Raw genomic sequence first — 13966 nt, 5'->3', positions numbered from 1 at the left:
ATCAGACATAGACCTGACCCTCCGCTTCCCACCGTGTACCTTGGCTCCTCAGTCCCTGTCCTGCCAGGGATCATGTTCTGCCTGCCTCACAGGGAGGTTCTGAGAATTAAATACAAAGGTGCGTGGAAAGCATTCAGAATAGTGTCTGGTACGGGTGAGCAAGTTATCCATCAATAATGAGCCACCACCATCCGTGTCACCCTAACCCTGTCCACAAGAGCAGGGGGCCAGCAAGAGACCTCTGGCAAGCTCTGGGGGTCTGGGCCCCACCGCATCACTTCGGGGCTAGTCTTCGGGCCCAGGTGCAGTGCCGGCTGAGTGAGGGGCCGGGATGGGGGCTGCCCCCATCTCTGCAGTGCCTCCAGAGCTCCCTGCAGACGAGGGGCGGGGGGGGAGAGGCAGGGGAAGGACACGCTGTGGAGGGGGACCTGGGAGTCGAGCAGCCGCCGCCGGCCGCGGGTGGGGAGAGCTGGAGTCCTGGCCGTCACCCCGCTCTGCCCCACAGCGAGGACGACGCTGCCACCGTGTACCGCGCAGCCGCGATGCTGAACATGACGGGCTCGGGGTACGTGTGGCTGGTGGGGGAGCGCGAGATCTCGGGGAACGCCCTGCGCTACGCCCCGGACGGTGAGTGCTGGGCTCCCGGATCCCGGTGGGCAGGGGTCCCCCGCGGGCTCTAAGCCAGCTCTCGCCCCAGGCATCATCGGGCTGCAGCTCATCAACGGCAAGAACGAGTCGGCGCACATCAGCGACGCCGTGGGCGTGGTGGCCCAGGCCGTGCACGAGCTGCTCGAGAAGGAGAACATCACCGACCCGCCGCGGGGCTGTGTGGGCAACACCAACATCTGGAAGACCGGGCCGCTCTTCAAGAGGTAGGCGGGGCCACTCTCCAAGAGGTGGGCGGGGCCACCCGGTGGGGCCGCCCCCGGAGATGGGCGGGGCCGCTCTTCCAGGGCGGGCGGGGCCGCCCTCCAGAGTGGGCGGGGCCACTCTTGCAGGGTGCGCGAGCTGATCTAATGCGGACGTGGTCCCTCTCTTCAAGAGGTGGGCAGGTCCGCCCCTCAGGGTGGGCGGGGCCGTTCTCTGAGTGGGTGGGACCGCCGTTCCAAGGTGGGCGGGGCCGCTCTTCAAGAGGTGGGCGGGGCCACTCTTCCAGGGTGGGCGTGTCTGATCCGTCTGAAGCGGGAGGGGCCACTCTTCCAGGGTGGGCGGGGTCGCTCTGAGGTGGGCGGGGCCGCTCCGTCTGAGGGGGTGGGGCCGCTCCGTCTGAGTGGGTGGGGCCGTCCGTCTAGGGTGGGAGGGCCACCGTTCCGGCACCCGAAGAGTCGCTCCAGCCCAGCGTGCTGCGGCTACAAACACAGCCTCCTTCCCCGCTCCTCTCTGTCCCCACTTTGTCTCCATCCTCACCTCCATCCCCGCTGTGATAACCATCTGGTCCATTTCCAACACTGACACCATCGCCTCAAATGTCACAGAAGCATGGCTGCCTCCATTGCCCCTGTCCCCACCTTTAAACACTGCAGCCAACCTGAGACGCCACCCCAGCCACCAGGATGACTAATAGCCCTGGGGAAGAGGATCCTGCCTCAGGCGGGCACTGGGAGCTTCCTCAGGCCCAGGAGGTCAGACAAGGATTTGGGGGATGGCACCCAAGCCTGCTTCCCTGGTGACTCAGATGGTAAAGAATCCGTCTGCGATACAGGAGACCTGGGTTCGATCCCTGGGTTGGGAAGATCCCCTGCAGGAGGGCATGGCAACTCACTCCAGTATTCTTGCCTGGAGAATCCCCATGGACAGAGGAGTCTGGAGGGCTACAGTCCATGGGGTCTTAAAGAGTTGGACAGACTGAGTGACTAAGCACATCCAAGTCTGCCGAGAGCCAGGGTTGGCAAGACACACAGTGAGTGGCTGCAGCAGGGCAGGAGTTAACACACAGAACCCTGGACACTGTGCCACTAGTATGGGGAGGCCCAGTCCATCACCAACACCCACCCCCAAGGAGCAGGTGAAGAGTCCTGGTCCATAGTGCCCACAGCAGGAGCACACACAACTGCAGACATGCCGCATATGTGCACATAGGCGCATGCGTGTATATGCAGATTCGGAGAGGCTCATGGAACATCACACCTGTGCCACAAGTACATGCACAGGGCTGCACCCCATACAAAGATCTTGTGTGTGCACACATATATGGCCCAGTGGACACACCACACACACACACACTCACGTGTGCACATGCAGGAAGATGAGACCTCAACCCAGCCTCTTCCACTCACTGGTGAATGGGCCACCGAGTCCTACCTGGGCTTCTGCCACCTCATCTGTAAAGCTGTGAGAATCAAACATCCTAGCCCACAGGAACCCCTCAAAACAGGGTCTAGAGCCAAGGAGCTGCTTGGCTGATGTGGCTGTGCTGTCCATCTGGCACCGGCGGACGGGCTCACCATCCAGGCAGCTCACGGTGGGAGCGGGGATTGCATCCCTGATCGTTCCAACCACACTGCCCTCTCCAGGGTTCTGATGTCTTCCAAGTATGCAGACGGGGTGACCGGCCGTGTGGAATTCAATGAGGATGGGGACCGGAAGTTTGCCAACTACAGCATCATGAACCTGCAGAACCGCAAGCTGGTACAAGTGGGCATCTACAACGGCACTCATGTAGGTGGGGGTCATGAGGGGGTGGGGGCTGGGGCCTTAGGGTCCTGGGGCCGAGACCCCTGCGTGGCCACCTCCATCTCATACTCCCACCCCCAGGTCATTCCCAATGACAGGAAGATCATCTGGCCGGGTGGAGAGACTGAGAAACCTCGCGGCTATCAGATGTCCACCAGGTTGAAGGTGGGGGCCCCGCCTCCCTGCCCCAGTCTCTGTATGCCGTAGCCTCCATCCTGTGCCGCGGGTGCAGAGGGGACAGTGAGGGCCCTGAAAGTGACTACAGGTCCTGGGACCAGCCCAGCACCCACAGCCACTGCACACACCTGGCGCGGCGGAGGGGCAGGGAGAGGGAGTGGGTGCAGGAGAGGAAGCCCAGCTCCCCGGCCCCTCCTGACCCCATCCCGCTTAAGCCTGGGACAGCCATGTGGACCTGGGCTCCCCTGGGGACGAGGGACAGACGGTTGGTCTTTCTGTGGACTTCAGTACTCTGAGTGCTGAGCCCCAGTCCTAGAGATGATGCCCCCACACTCTTCGGCACTCCTCCAGGTGGTCCCAGCCCACCGCCCACCCTTGGCCTTCCTGGCCTCCTGCTGGGACTGGCTCAGACTGTCCTTCTGAACCAGGTCTCCCCGAGCTGGCCAGCCCCTCTGTGACTCACTGGGCCTCTGGGAGCCCCTCCCCGGGACCTCATCTCTCACAGCTTCTCTTCCTCATCCCGACTCTGCTACACTCCTTCAGGCTCATCCCAGGATGCCTCCCAAGAGTCCCTCCCACACTGACCCACACCAGCATCAGGCTGGTACCTGAGCTCACCAAAGGCGAAGAGCCTTACACCGTCCTTCTTGTGGTGTCCCCAGGTCCTCTCTTGACCTCCTCTGCTTTCTGAGCTACCCCACCCCCGTGGCCTCTCACCTGGACCTCTTTGTCTGCACTTGCCTACAGGGCACCAACCCTCTCTATGGGCAGAAGGGAGTTCCCCCAAGCCAACGCTCAGGAAAGACGCTTTGTGTTGAAAAGTCTGAGTGTAAAACAGACAAAACAGATGGCCAAGATGGTCCCCTATAGGCTTTGAGAGCCAGAAGGCCTTTTAGAACTTTTTGTGTGTGTTCTTATTTTTTTGACACAAAATTGTTTATTTTCAAATTAGTTCTCATTGGAGGATAGTTGATTTACAGTGTTTGTTTCTTCTGTACAGCAAAGTTACTCAATTATACACGCACATATACCCACTCTTTTTAGGTTCTATCCCCATATGGGTCACTGAGCGCACTTCCCTGTGCTATGCAGTAGATCGCATCAGTTATCTATTTTACGTGTAGTAGTGTATGTATATGTCAATTCCAATCTCCTGGTTTATCCCTTCTCTGTCTCACTGATTTTTTAAAAGCATGAGCATATTACTTGTATAATAGAAATGGTGATGAAAGTTTTAAAGGCAAATAAGCCCCTTCAGGGGCTCCCAATCCCCTGCCCTTGGGGGAGCTGGTCACCCTGCAGGAGAAGGGGCCTCTCTCACCAACCCCATTCACCTCGTAGTCTCAACCCCAGCACTATGTCCCCTGGGACCTCTCATCCCGTGCAGTGATTGGTTCAGCTCCGCTGCCTATGTCTATCCTGCCTACTCCCAGCCTTCAGAGCTCTGAAGGACAGAGAGGAGAGAGTGCCCACCGTGAGCCCCAAGGAGCCCCTGGATTGAAGAGGCCACAGCAGAAGGGCAGCCTCACTGGGGGAGAGGCAGGCAGGCAGGATAGATGATCAGACAACGACTCCCTGTGGGTGGAGGCTGAGGCCAGGAGAAGCTGGAAGAGCCAACAAGGGCAGTCCCTGCATGTCCCTAGTCCTGGGCAGGCTCTGAGTGAACATGCCCCTGTCTTCATGGCAGTGGGTGGGGGCAGGGGGTAGGCTTTGGGCTGGGACAGGGAGGTCCTCAGCCTCAAGAAGTCAGAGAAGGGGCTCAGGGCAGACTGGACGTCTGGCAGGCTCCACTGATCAAGGGACTGTTTCGTAGGCCAGGACCTGAAGGAAAAGTGGCCGAGAGAAGGCACAGTGTTCCAGGAGGCCAGGCACCCTCTGCACACTGGGCGAAGCGTTAGGTTCTGGCGCCCCTCCTGGGGGCAGCAGGCTGATCGCTGCCAGAGGGGGCCGTAGAGGGTGGTGCGGGAAATGTCAGGGATCTGGGGAGGGGGGCTCCAGGGAAGTCTGTGTGCTGAGAAGAGGGCAGCGCCCAGGACAGCCCAGGGCTGGTGGTCCAGGCCCTGTGTCCCCGCGTCCCCAGATCGTGACGATCCACCAGGAGCCCTTCGTGTATGTCAAGCCTACGCTGAGCGACGGCACGTGCAAGGAGGAGTTCACCGTCAACGGGGACCCGGTCAAGAAGGTGATCTGCACCGGGCCCAATGACACGTCGCCGGGCAGCCGTGAGTGCGGGGCGGGGGCACTGGCTTCGGGGGGCGGGGACCGCGCGCCGGCGAGCCCCTGCTGACCGCGTCCCGCCCCCACTCGCCAGCGCGCCACACGGTGCCTCAGTGCTGCTACGGCTTCTGCGTCGATCTGCTCATCAAGCTGGCGCGGACCATGAACTTCACGTACGAGGTTCACCTGGTGGCCGACGGCAAGTTCGGCACTCAGGAGCGGGTAGGAGTGGTTCCTAGGAGCCGGCGCAGGACCGGGTCCTGCTCCCCCGAGGGTCTTCTGTAGGCGGGGCCTGAGCCTGGGAGGAGTCTGGAGTGGGTGACCCCTGAGATGGGTCGGGGCGGGAGCCTGTATGGGGAGTGGGGCCCGCGGTGTCCGCGTCCCCACCGGCGGTGTCGCCCCACAGGTGAACAACAGCAATAAGAAGGAGTGGAACGGGATGATGGGCGAGCTGCTCAGCGGGCAGGCGGACATGATCGTGGCCCCGCTGACCATCAACAACGAGCGCGCGCAGTACATCGAGTTCTCGAAGCCCTTCAAGTACCAGGGCCTGACCATTCTGGTCAAGAAGGTGCGTGGAGGCCCGGCGGGGCGGGAGGGGCGTCCCGGGAGGGCCGGGGCGGCGCTGACGGCCTGTGGCCCCGCAGGAGATCCCCCGGAGCACGCTGGACTCCTTCATGCAGCCCTTCCAGAGCACGCTGTGGCTGCTGGTGGGGCTGTCCGTGCACGTGGTGGCCGTGATGCTGTACCTGCTGGACCGCTTCAGGTGAGTGCGGCCCGGGGACCGGACTCCTCTACCTGCGGGCGGGCGGAGCGGGCGAGGGCCGGGGCAGGCTGCCCCTTCCGCCCTCTCCCGCCCGCCCTTTGCGCCCCCGCAGCCCCTTCGGCCGGTTCAAAGTGAACAGCGAGGAGGAGGAGGAGGATGCGCTGACCCTGTCTTCGGCTATGTGGTTCTCCTGGGGCGTCCTGCTCAATTCAGGCATCGGGGAAGGTGAGGCGACGCCAGGCCAGGGCCCCATCCTGCCCCGCCGCCCGCCCCGAGCTGACGGTCCTCTGCCCGCAGGCGCCCCCAGAAGCTTCTCGGCGCGCATCCTGGGCATGGTGTGGGCGGGGTTCGCCATGATCATTGTGGCCTCTTACACCGCCAACCTGGCAGCCTTCCTGGTGCTGGACCGGCCCGAAGAGCGCATTACCGGCATCAACGACCCGCGAGTGAGGCCGGGCCCGTCTGGGGGCTGGGGAGGGAGGCGCTCAGGCCCTCCGCCCCGTGGGGTGGGGTGGGGTGGGGCCGGGGAGCAGCCACGAGCCTGGCTCTCTGGCCCCGCAGCTGAGGAATCCCTCGGACAAGTTCATCTACGCGACGGTGAAGCAGAGCTCGGTGGACATCTACTTCCGGCGGCAGGTGGAGCTGAGCACCATGTACCGGCATATGGAGAAGCACAACTACGAGAGCGCAGCGGAGGCCATCCAGGCAGTGCGCGACAAGTGAGGGGCGGGGCTGGGCCAGCGAGGGGGCGGGGCCAGCGAGGGCGGATCGGGGCCACCCAGGTCGCGCCGACAAATGAGGGGCAGGGCCAGTGGAGGCGGGGCGGAGCCATCCAAGCCGTGCGCGACAAGTGAGGGGGCGGGGCGGGAGAGGGGCGGGGCCACCCAGGTCGCGCGCGACCAATGAGGGGCGGGGCCTGTGAGGGGGCGGGGCGGAGCCATCCGGGCCGTGCGCGACGAGTGAGGGAGGGGCAGGCGGGGCGCGAGTGAAGGGCCGGCAGGACAAGCTGGGGGCGTCCACATCCACAGTCAGTGTCCCGGCCGTGTGGGAGCCACGGGGAGGGGGGACAGACGGCGGGTCCCCAGCTGGCAGGAGGAAGGCTCGCGGGGAGCCAGGGCCACCTGGAAGCGTGGCCGCCGTGACCCCGCCCTTGCCCGCAGCAAGCTGCACGCTTTCATCTGGGACTCGGCGGTGCTGGAGTTCGAGGCCTCGCAGAAATGCGACCTGGTGACCACGGGCGAGCTCTTCTTCCGCTCGGGCTTTGGCATCGGCATGCGCAAGGACAGCCCCTGGAAGCAGAACGTCTCCCTGTCCATCCTCAAGTGAGCTGGCCTCACCCGCCCCCTCTCCGCCCCGCCCCGCCCCGCGAGCCCCTCCCGAGGCACACCCCGCCCCGCCCCGCCCCGCCCCGCCCCGCCCCGCGGGGCTCACACGCCCCGCCCATCCAGGTCCCACGAGAACGGCTTCATGGAAGACCTGGACAAGACGTGGGTTCGGTACCAGGAGTGCGATTCGCGCAGCAACGCCCCTGCTACCCTCACCTTCGAGAATATGGCAGGTGGGCCCCCTCCCCCCGCCACTTCAAGGCCCCTGATGACCCTAGATGGGCGCCCCAGGGGCCACATCCGGAGCAGGCACAGCTGAGGCACAGGATGTCGCCCCCAGGGGTCTTCATGCTGGTGGCTGGGGGCATCGTGGCCGGGATCTTCCTGATCTTCATCGAGATCGCCTATAAACGGCACAAGGACGCCCGGCGGAAGCAGATGCAGCTGGCGTTTGCGGCCGTGAACGTGTGGAGGAAGAACCTGCAGGTAGGGCAGGCCGCCCTCCGAGGCCTGGTGCCCATGGCCCGGCCCGGCCCGGCCCTCCTCCATCCCCGCAGGCGGAAGCGCTGGCTCTGGCTCCCAGGAGCCCAAGAGGCAAGGACTGGAGCTGGGAGCCACAGCCAAGGCCGCAGTGCTGGGGGCCGCCTGTGGGTGGCTGCCTCTGCGAAGCCAGGCTCCAAGCGTCCACCTGGCCCCTCTGTCTCCAGAGTCGCCCACCGAGGCCCATTCCGTAGGAAGGCAGACTGAGGCAGGGTAAGACAGGGACCCAGCTGGGTGTAGCATGTGAGTCCAAGGTACAGTCCGCCATCCCTCGCCGCCCCGTGCCCCTCCAAGGACCCGGTTCCCTGCCACCCTGCTGTGCTCCATGTAACTGCAGTCTGAGCTGGTCAGCTGGTCCCGCCGGGCACCCCAGGCTGTGCTCGTGGGGCTTTGCCGGCAGCAGGGGACGGGCTGCCCACAGCCCACCTGGGCCGGGCTCGTGCCCCATGGTCCAGCCCCAGGCTGCCCCATCTCTTCTCTTTCTCTGGGTGCCTCCCCAGAGCCTGTGTCCTGGGAGGAAGCCGGTGTTGCAGAGAGGGAGGGCCGGGGGAACGGGGTCACCAGTGTTCCCACACCTCTCATCTGCCCACTCTTGCTCTTGGGACCTGGCTTGCTGCTCCCAGTGGCGGGCGCAGGGCCCACTCTGGCCATCAGACCCGAAGCCAGGGTCCCAGGAGCTGCCACTGTCTCTCTGTCACTCCAATCCATCTCGCCACCTGCCTTTGGTCCCCTCAGCCCCTTCCTAAATCTCGGTGCGCTTCATCTGGGGTCAGAGTGGCTGGTGGGGCCTGTGGGGGTGACTCACCCAGTGTTCAGGGGGCTCCTCCTCCTTGGGGCACCCGTACACCAGGGGCACCTTGGAGCCAGGGAACCAGGCGGACCTTTCCTGGAAGAGAGCCAGCTGAGGACCCCACCCCGCCTCCCCAAACCCAGTCCCAGCACAAGGACGGTCAGGCCAGAGACCCTGGCAGCAGCAGAGGCCGCCTGCGAGCATGGGGCCGGCGGCTGGTCCATCCAGCACAGGGAGGCAGGCAGGAGCGAGGGCCTGAGTGGCCAGCCAGGCTGGGCAGCAGCCCCCAGGAGCAGGCGAGGGCAGGTGTGGCCGCCACCCTCAGCCGTCTAATCACTTATACATATTCATTTTAGGATAGAAAGAGTGGTAGAGCAGAACCCGACCCTAAAAAGAAAGCCACATTTAGGGCTATCACCTCCACCCTGGCTTCCAGCTTCAAGAGACGTAGGTCCTCCAAAGACACGGTAAGGGGAAGAGCGCCCAGTCCCACGTGTCCGACTCTCCCCTCGCCCCCGTGTCTGTGTCCCGTGCATCAGGCCCGCCCTCGCCATCCCACCACCCGCCTCCGCCCGCGCGGCCCTTCTGCGCTCACCGCTGCCCACCCGGCACACTAGGGCCTCTCTGACTCTGGGCCCCTCTCTCGGCCCTCTGCCGCGGGCCTGCCCGCCGGGTCGTCTTCCCCGTGTGTCTCTGCGTTAGTCTGCCCCCCGTGCCATGACGCCACGCGCCATCTTAAAGCCGTGTCATGTCGTTGGTCAGCTGGTCAGCCTCCCCACTCGGGGCTGTGCCCGCAGCCCCGGGCGCCCAGGGCCACCCCATCCCGGGCTCCTCAGCCGTCAGGAGGCCACACCACCTCTCTGTCGCGTCCGTTCCTCCAGCTTCTCCCAGGGAGAGGCCCACTGCCCTCGCTCCCTCCCTGCGACGTCCGTGGAGGGGTGCCTGTGATGTCCCATCCGTCCATCTGTCTGGCCGCCAGCCCCGCCACCCAGACACCTGTCTCTCGTGTCTCACCAGAGCCATGCCTGTTGCATCCCCTCCATGTGGTCTCTGTGTGGGCCGGGGCTGGGGGGCCGGGCCCGGCTCCACCTGGGTGGACGGCTGGGGCCTGGAGTTGGCACAGGCCCCTGGCCACAGGGGCCGTCGGATGGGGAACGGGTGGGACCAGAGGTGGCGGCTCCCACCCCCGGCCGAGCAGGGGCCCTGCGGGAGGTGTGCGGGCAGCACCCGGGGGTCTGAGAACAGGGCGGGGGGGGCCCGAAAGCTGTGGCTGGCAAGCCTTGGGCACCGAGGCTCAGGGAGGGGAGACCCCCACGGAGGGGAGCGGTGCTTCAGCACCTGACCCCCAGCCCCTTCCGAGCCTGAGCCAAGGGTTCCCTGTCCTCCTGCCCGGGCAGCCTGTCACTGTCCCGGGTGTGTGTGCTTGAACCCCAGGCCTCCAAGACTGGCCTAGCCCTGCTGGGAGCGTCCCCAGGCGAGGAGGGCCCGCCCAGGGCCAGCACAGCCCTCAGCCCAGCAGCCTCCCTGCGGTTCGGAGGCGGCTTGTCCTCCCGTCCACAGGAGCCCCAGTTCACAGGCAGTACTACCCCACAGTCTTACGGTCCAGGCGGGAGCAGGATTTATAGGCCCTGCCCACAGCACAAGGGAAGAGGGGCAGACACAGGACAGACAGGGCGCGGCACAGAGCCATCCGAGTCTGGGGTGAGGCCGCCACCTGCCCCAAAGGGGCCCCTGAGGCCTGGCTACTCCACTCCTAGGGCTCAGCACAGGCAGAGTGGGTGGACAGGGGTGGCCTGAGGGGCTGAGAGCACAGGCCTGGCGCCGTGCAGCCTGGGAACTGGGTGGGGCCTGAGCCAGGGGCCCCACCGGGGGCTGGGAGGGCCAGAGAGGAGCAGCAGTGGGGCAGCCAGGGAGGAGGTGCCCAGCAGACAGAGCTGTGGGGACAGGCAGGCGAAAGGAGGGTCAGGGGAGTCACGTAGGCAGGGGGCCACTTTCCGAGGGCAGCAGAATTCCATCCCCGTCCCGGCCCGGAGCCCACTCACAAGCCCTTAGCTGGCCTGGGTGCAGCTCAGAGACCCTCAGGGTGCCTGTCCCGGGACACGCTCCCAGCAGACTCCTTGCCCCGAGCCTCCCCGGGGACCACCCTCCAGGCCAGCTCTGGTGCCACGTGGCATCTGGGGCTGGCCGGCCCTGCAGGGGTGACTGGGGACACTGCCAGCTGGGGGCTGGGCGGGGGAGGGCAGCCCAGCCCCCCACCGTTTCAGGCTGGGCACCTGCTCGGAGGGAGGCCTGGGTGGGGGGCTCTGTCGGGAGGGGTGGGGTCAGTCCGGCTGCTGAGATGCGCTGCCCCTGTCCCGTGGCTGGTCTGGGCCAGGGCGGCACTGGGCGCTCAGGGCTGGGGTCCCTGGCGGCCGGCGGGGCCAGCGGGTATTGATTGTTGGTTCTTATTTATAGAGCACCGGGGGTGGACGCGGCGCTTTGCAAAACCAAAAAGACACAGTGCTGCCGCGACGCGCTATTGAGAGGGAGGAGGGCCAGCTGCAGATGTGTGCCCGGCATAGGGAGAGCTGAGACGCCCTGCCCGCCCTCCTCTGCCCCCCTCCCCCGCAGACAGACAGACAGACGGACGGGACAGCGGCCCGGCCCACGCAGAGTCCCGGAGCACGACGGGGTCAGGGGGAGGAGCGCCCCCCAGCCTCCCCCAGGCCGCGCCCGCCTGCCCGCCGGTCGGCCGGCTGGCCGGTCCACCCGTCCCGGCCCCGCGTGTGCCCCTGATGGCCGGGCTAACGGGCGCCTTGTCTGTATTTCTATTTTGCAGCAGTACCATCCCACTGATATCACGGGCCCGCTCAACCTCTCAGATCCCTCGGTCAGCACCGTGGTGTGAGGCGCCCGGAGGCGCCCACCCGCCCCGTTAGCCCGGCCAAGGACACTGAGGGGTCCTGCTGCTCGGGAAGGCCTGAGGGAAGCCCACCTGCCAGAGACTGCCCACCCCGGGCCTCCCGTCCATCCGTCCACCCTGCTGCTGGTGGGCAGCCCCTGCTGGACTGAGGCTCGGACGAGAGCCGCTGAGGACGGGCCAGAGCTGAGCTGGCTGGGCAGAGCCGCAGGGCGCTCCGGCAGAGGCAGGGCCCTGGGGTCTCTGAGCGGCAGGGGGAGCATCTGACTCAGCCCAGCAGAGGGGCTTGGTGCAGAGACTGGAGCCCCATCCTTCCTGGCCGCTCCCAGAGCCACGGTGGGCCTTGGCCCCGGCTGGCTGGGCCACCCCTCCCACGCCCCTGCGCCGCACGGCCTCCGCCCCACCTCCCCCTTCCTGCCTGTACCCCTTCTCCGCTTCACCCCATCCTCTGAGCTGGCCCTGCCCTTCCTGGACTGCAGACCCTGAACCCCATCCGCTGGCAGCGCCTCCCTGGGGCGCGCTCCGGCTCCCCACTGCCTCCCACCTCCGGACCCTGCGAGGGCTGAGCCTTCTCTTTGCCTCCTCCGCCCGCCACCCAGGGTGGGCTTCGCAGACGCTGGCTCGGGACTATCCTCAGCCCCGCCAGGTGCAGGCCCGGCCTTTCCGCGTCCAGGCGCGCCTCCCCCGTGCGGCCCGTGCCCTCCACCCCAAGGGCCCGGCGCGCGCCGACCCCCGCCCCACCCGGTGTGTGCAGTGGAGATGCCAAAAGGAATGTCACGAAAATTTCGAGCTGTGTCGCTTGTTGACGCCTGTCAGGAATGCGGAAGGGGCAAGCGGGTCGGGGGAGGTTCGAGGGCGGCCGCGGCCCCTCAAGCTTGGGCGGCGGTGGCCGCAGGCGAGGCCGTGCCGGGGCCAGGATCCGGCTGCCTCGTCTGCTGGCGGCGGGCGGCGGCGCGGCGGCGGCGGCGGTGGCGAGCGCCGCAGGCAGTGAACGCGGAGCCCAGGGCCAGACAGGCGGCCAGGCTAGCGAGGAAGGAGACGGGCCCGAGACCATAGATCACGGCCAGATCCCGGGCGGCAAGGGGCCGCGCGCAGTGGCTGAAGGCGGCGTCCGGGAAGGCGGTTAAGGGGCTGAGCGTCAGGCGCCCCGGCGACACGCAAAGCAGCGTCTCGGCCTCTGCGGGACACGGGCGCGGCGTCAGACGGTCGCGGGGGTAGCCGCCCGCCCGTCCCGCCCGCGCCCGCGAGGGCTCACCTGGCGCGTGCCGCGGGTGCCCGCGAAGCCAGGCGCAGAGTGGGCGCAGCGCGCAGCCACAAGTCCAGGGGTTGCCGCGCAGGCGCAGCGTGTTGAGAGCCGGCAGGCCAGCCAGGAGCCCGGACGCGAGCGCAGGCAGGTCGTTGTCCTGCAGGCTGAGCGCGCGCAGCAGCGGGAGCGCGCCCAGCACCGCGGGCTCTAGGCGTGCCAGCCGGTTCTCAGCCAGCGAGAGGGCGCGCAGAGCGCGCAGTGGCGCGAAAGTGCCGGGCAGCAGCGCCTCTAACTGGTTGGCGCTGAGGTCTAGCTGCTCCAGCGCGCCCAGGCCCCAGAAAGCCCGCGCGTGCACCCAGCGCAGTCCGTTCTCGCGCAGATCCAGGCGGAGCAGAGCGCCGGCATCCACGAAGGCGCCGGGAGGCAGCGCGTGCACGCGGTTGTGGTTCAGCAGCAGCACGCGGACGCGCCGGTTCAAGCCCCCCGGCACGGCGGGCAGCGCGCGCTCCGAGCAGTTGGCCTGGCCCCCCGGCGCGCACACGCACGCCTCGGGGCAGTCCAGGGCGCCCGGGGTTCCCCAGGAGGCGGCTGCGGCGGGCGCCTGGGTCCAGACTGGCCACGGCAACAGCAGCAGTAGCAGCTGCAGCGGCGGCGGCGGCCCCCACGAGGGAAAGGAGGGACTCCACATGGGGACAATCGTGGAGGTCCGCTGCCCGGGTGTTACCAGAGCCGGTCCGTCCGTGCGGTGCCCGCACAAATATTAACTCTCCGGCCTGAGCACAGGCAGTTCCTGTCCCACGGCTTGTCCTGCGCCTAGGGCGGAGGCTGGGCAGACAGCCAAAGGCAGGGCACTGCCAGCCACCTGTCCCGAAGCTCTGAGCTCCACTTGGCTCCGGGCCAGCAGCGCTGTAAAGACCGCGCCCAGTCCTCACCTGTGTGGTTCGCCATCCTGTGACCCCAGGAGGCCTGAGCAACTGGACCACGCCATCCCCCACAATCTCTCCCTCGCCGAACTCACAACAGCGACACAACATGGGAGCCGGTGCGCCCTGCTGCTCACCCCCTCTGTCTCCACTCAGCAAGTGATCCCAGGGCGCACACAGCAGTCCCCACCTAGCACGGCCCCATCCCCATGGTGGACGGTTGAGGGGTCCCTGAGCCCAGGGTCCAGGAGATGTGGTGGGGGGCAGGGGGAGGACGGCACCCCTGAGGAAGGGGAGGCAGTCACCTGCCCCCCTCTCCTGCCCCCCAAGGGCTCTCCCGGAACCTCAAGGAGACGCGTGGGTGGGGCAGGGCCACCAGCCCAAGTCCTCCGGTCACATGCTGCTTCTCT

General features: G+C 66.6%; 2 protein-coding genes across 28 annotated transcripts in view; one reads left to right on the top strand and one right to left on the bottom strand.

Annotated features, from left to right (window-relative positions):
* The window catches only part of GRIN1 (glutamate ionotropic receptor NMDA type subunit 1), a 25890-nt gene extending 13717 nt beyond the window's left edge, over positions 1-12173 (top strand). For 2 of the 27 annotated variants that reach the window (XM_086324062.1, XM_086324059.1), the window contains 16 exons: positions 506-627; positions 698-872; positions 2514-2658; positions 2755-2838; positions 4931-5072; positions 5162-5289; positions 5474-5638; positions 5715-5833; positions 5946-6058; positions 6131-6279; positions 6395-6552; positions 6994-7155; positions 7282-7391; positions 7499-7644; positions 8845-8955; positions 11307-12173. In XM_086324062.1, coding sequence (XP_086180188.1) covers positions 506-627; positions 698-872; positions 2514-2658; positions 2755-2838; positions 4931-5072; positions 5162-5289; positions 5474-5638; positions 5715-5833; positions 5946-6058; positions 6131-6279; positions 6395-6552; positions 6994-7155; positions 7282-7391; positions 7499-7644; positions 8845-8955; positions 11307-11375 — 2098 coding nt within the window. In that variant the 3' untranslated portion in view covers positions 11376-12173. Of the gene's footprint in view, positions 1-505; positions 628-697; positions 873-2513; positions 2659-2754; positions 2839-4930; positions 5073-5161; positions 5290-5473; positions 5834-5945; positions 6553-6993; positions 8053-8844; positions 9248-10942 lie in introns of those variants that run through there. The other 25 variants (XM_086324060.1, XM_086324056.1, XM_086324066.1 and 22 more) reach the window with 20 other exon arrangements.
* Positions 12171-13966, bottom strand: LRRC26 (leucine rich repeat containing 26). Its single transcript, XM_086324086.1, has 2 exons — positions 12643-13966; positions 12171-12564 (listed from the first exon to the last, which is right to left on the bottom strand). The coding sequence occupies exons 1-2, from the start codon at positions 13319-13321 to the stop codon at positions 12257-12259; spliced, it is 987 nt and encodes a 328-aa protein (XP_086180212.1). The 5' UTR covers positions 13322-13966; the 3' UTR covers positions 12171-12256.

Source organism: Bos grunniens, chromosome 11 (genome assembly GCF_055505025.1).
Source record: "Bos grunniens cultivar Pamir isolate PY7600 chromosome 11, Bosgru_T2T1.0, whole genome shotgun sequence".
Classification (NCBI taxonomy): domain Eukaryota; kingdom Metazoa; phylum Chordata; class Mammalia; order Artiodactyla; family Bovidae; genus Bos; species Bos grunniens.
Note: the sequence above shows the minus strand (reverse complement) of the source record. Positions and strands in the feature narration are given on the sequence as shown.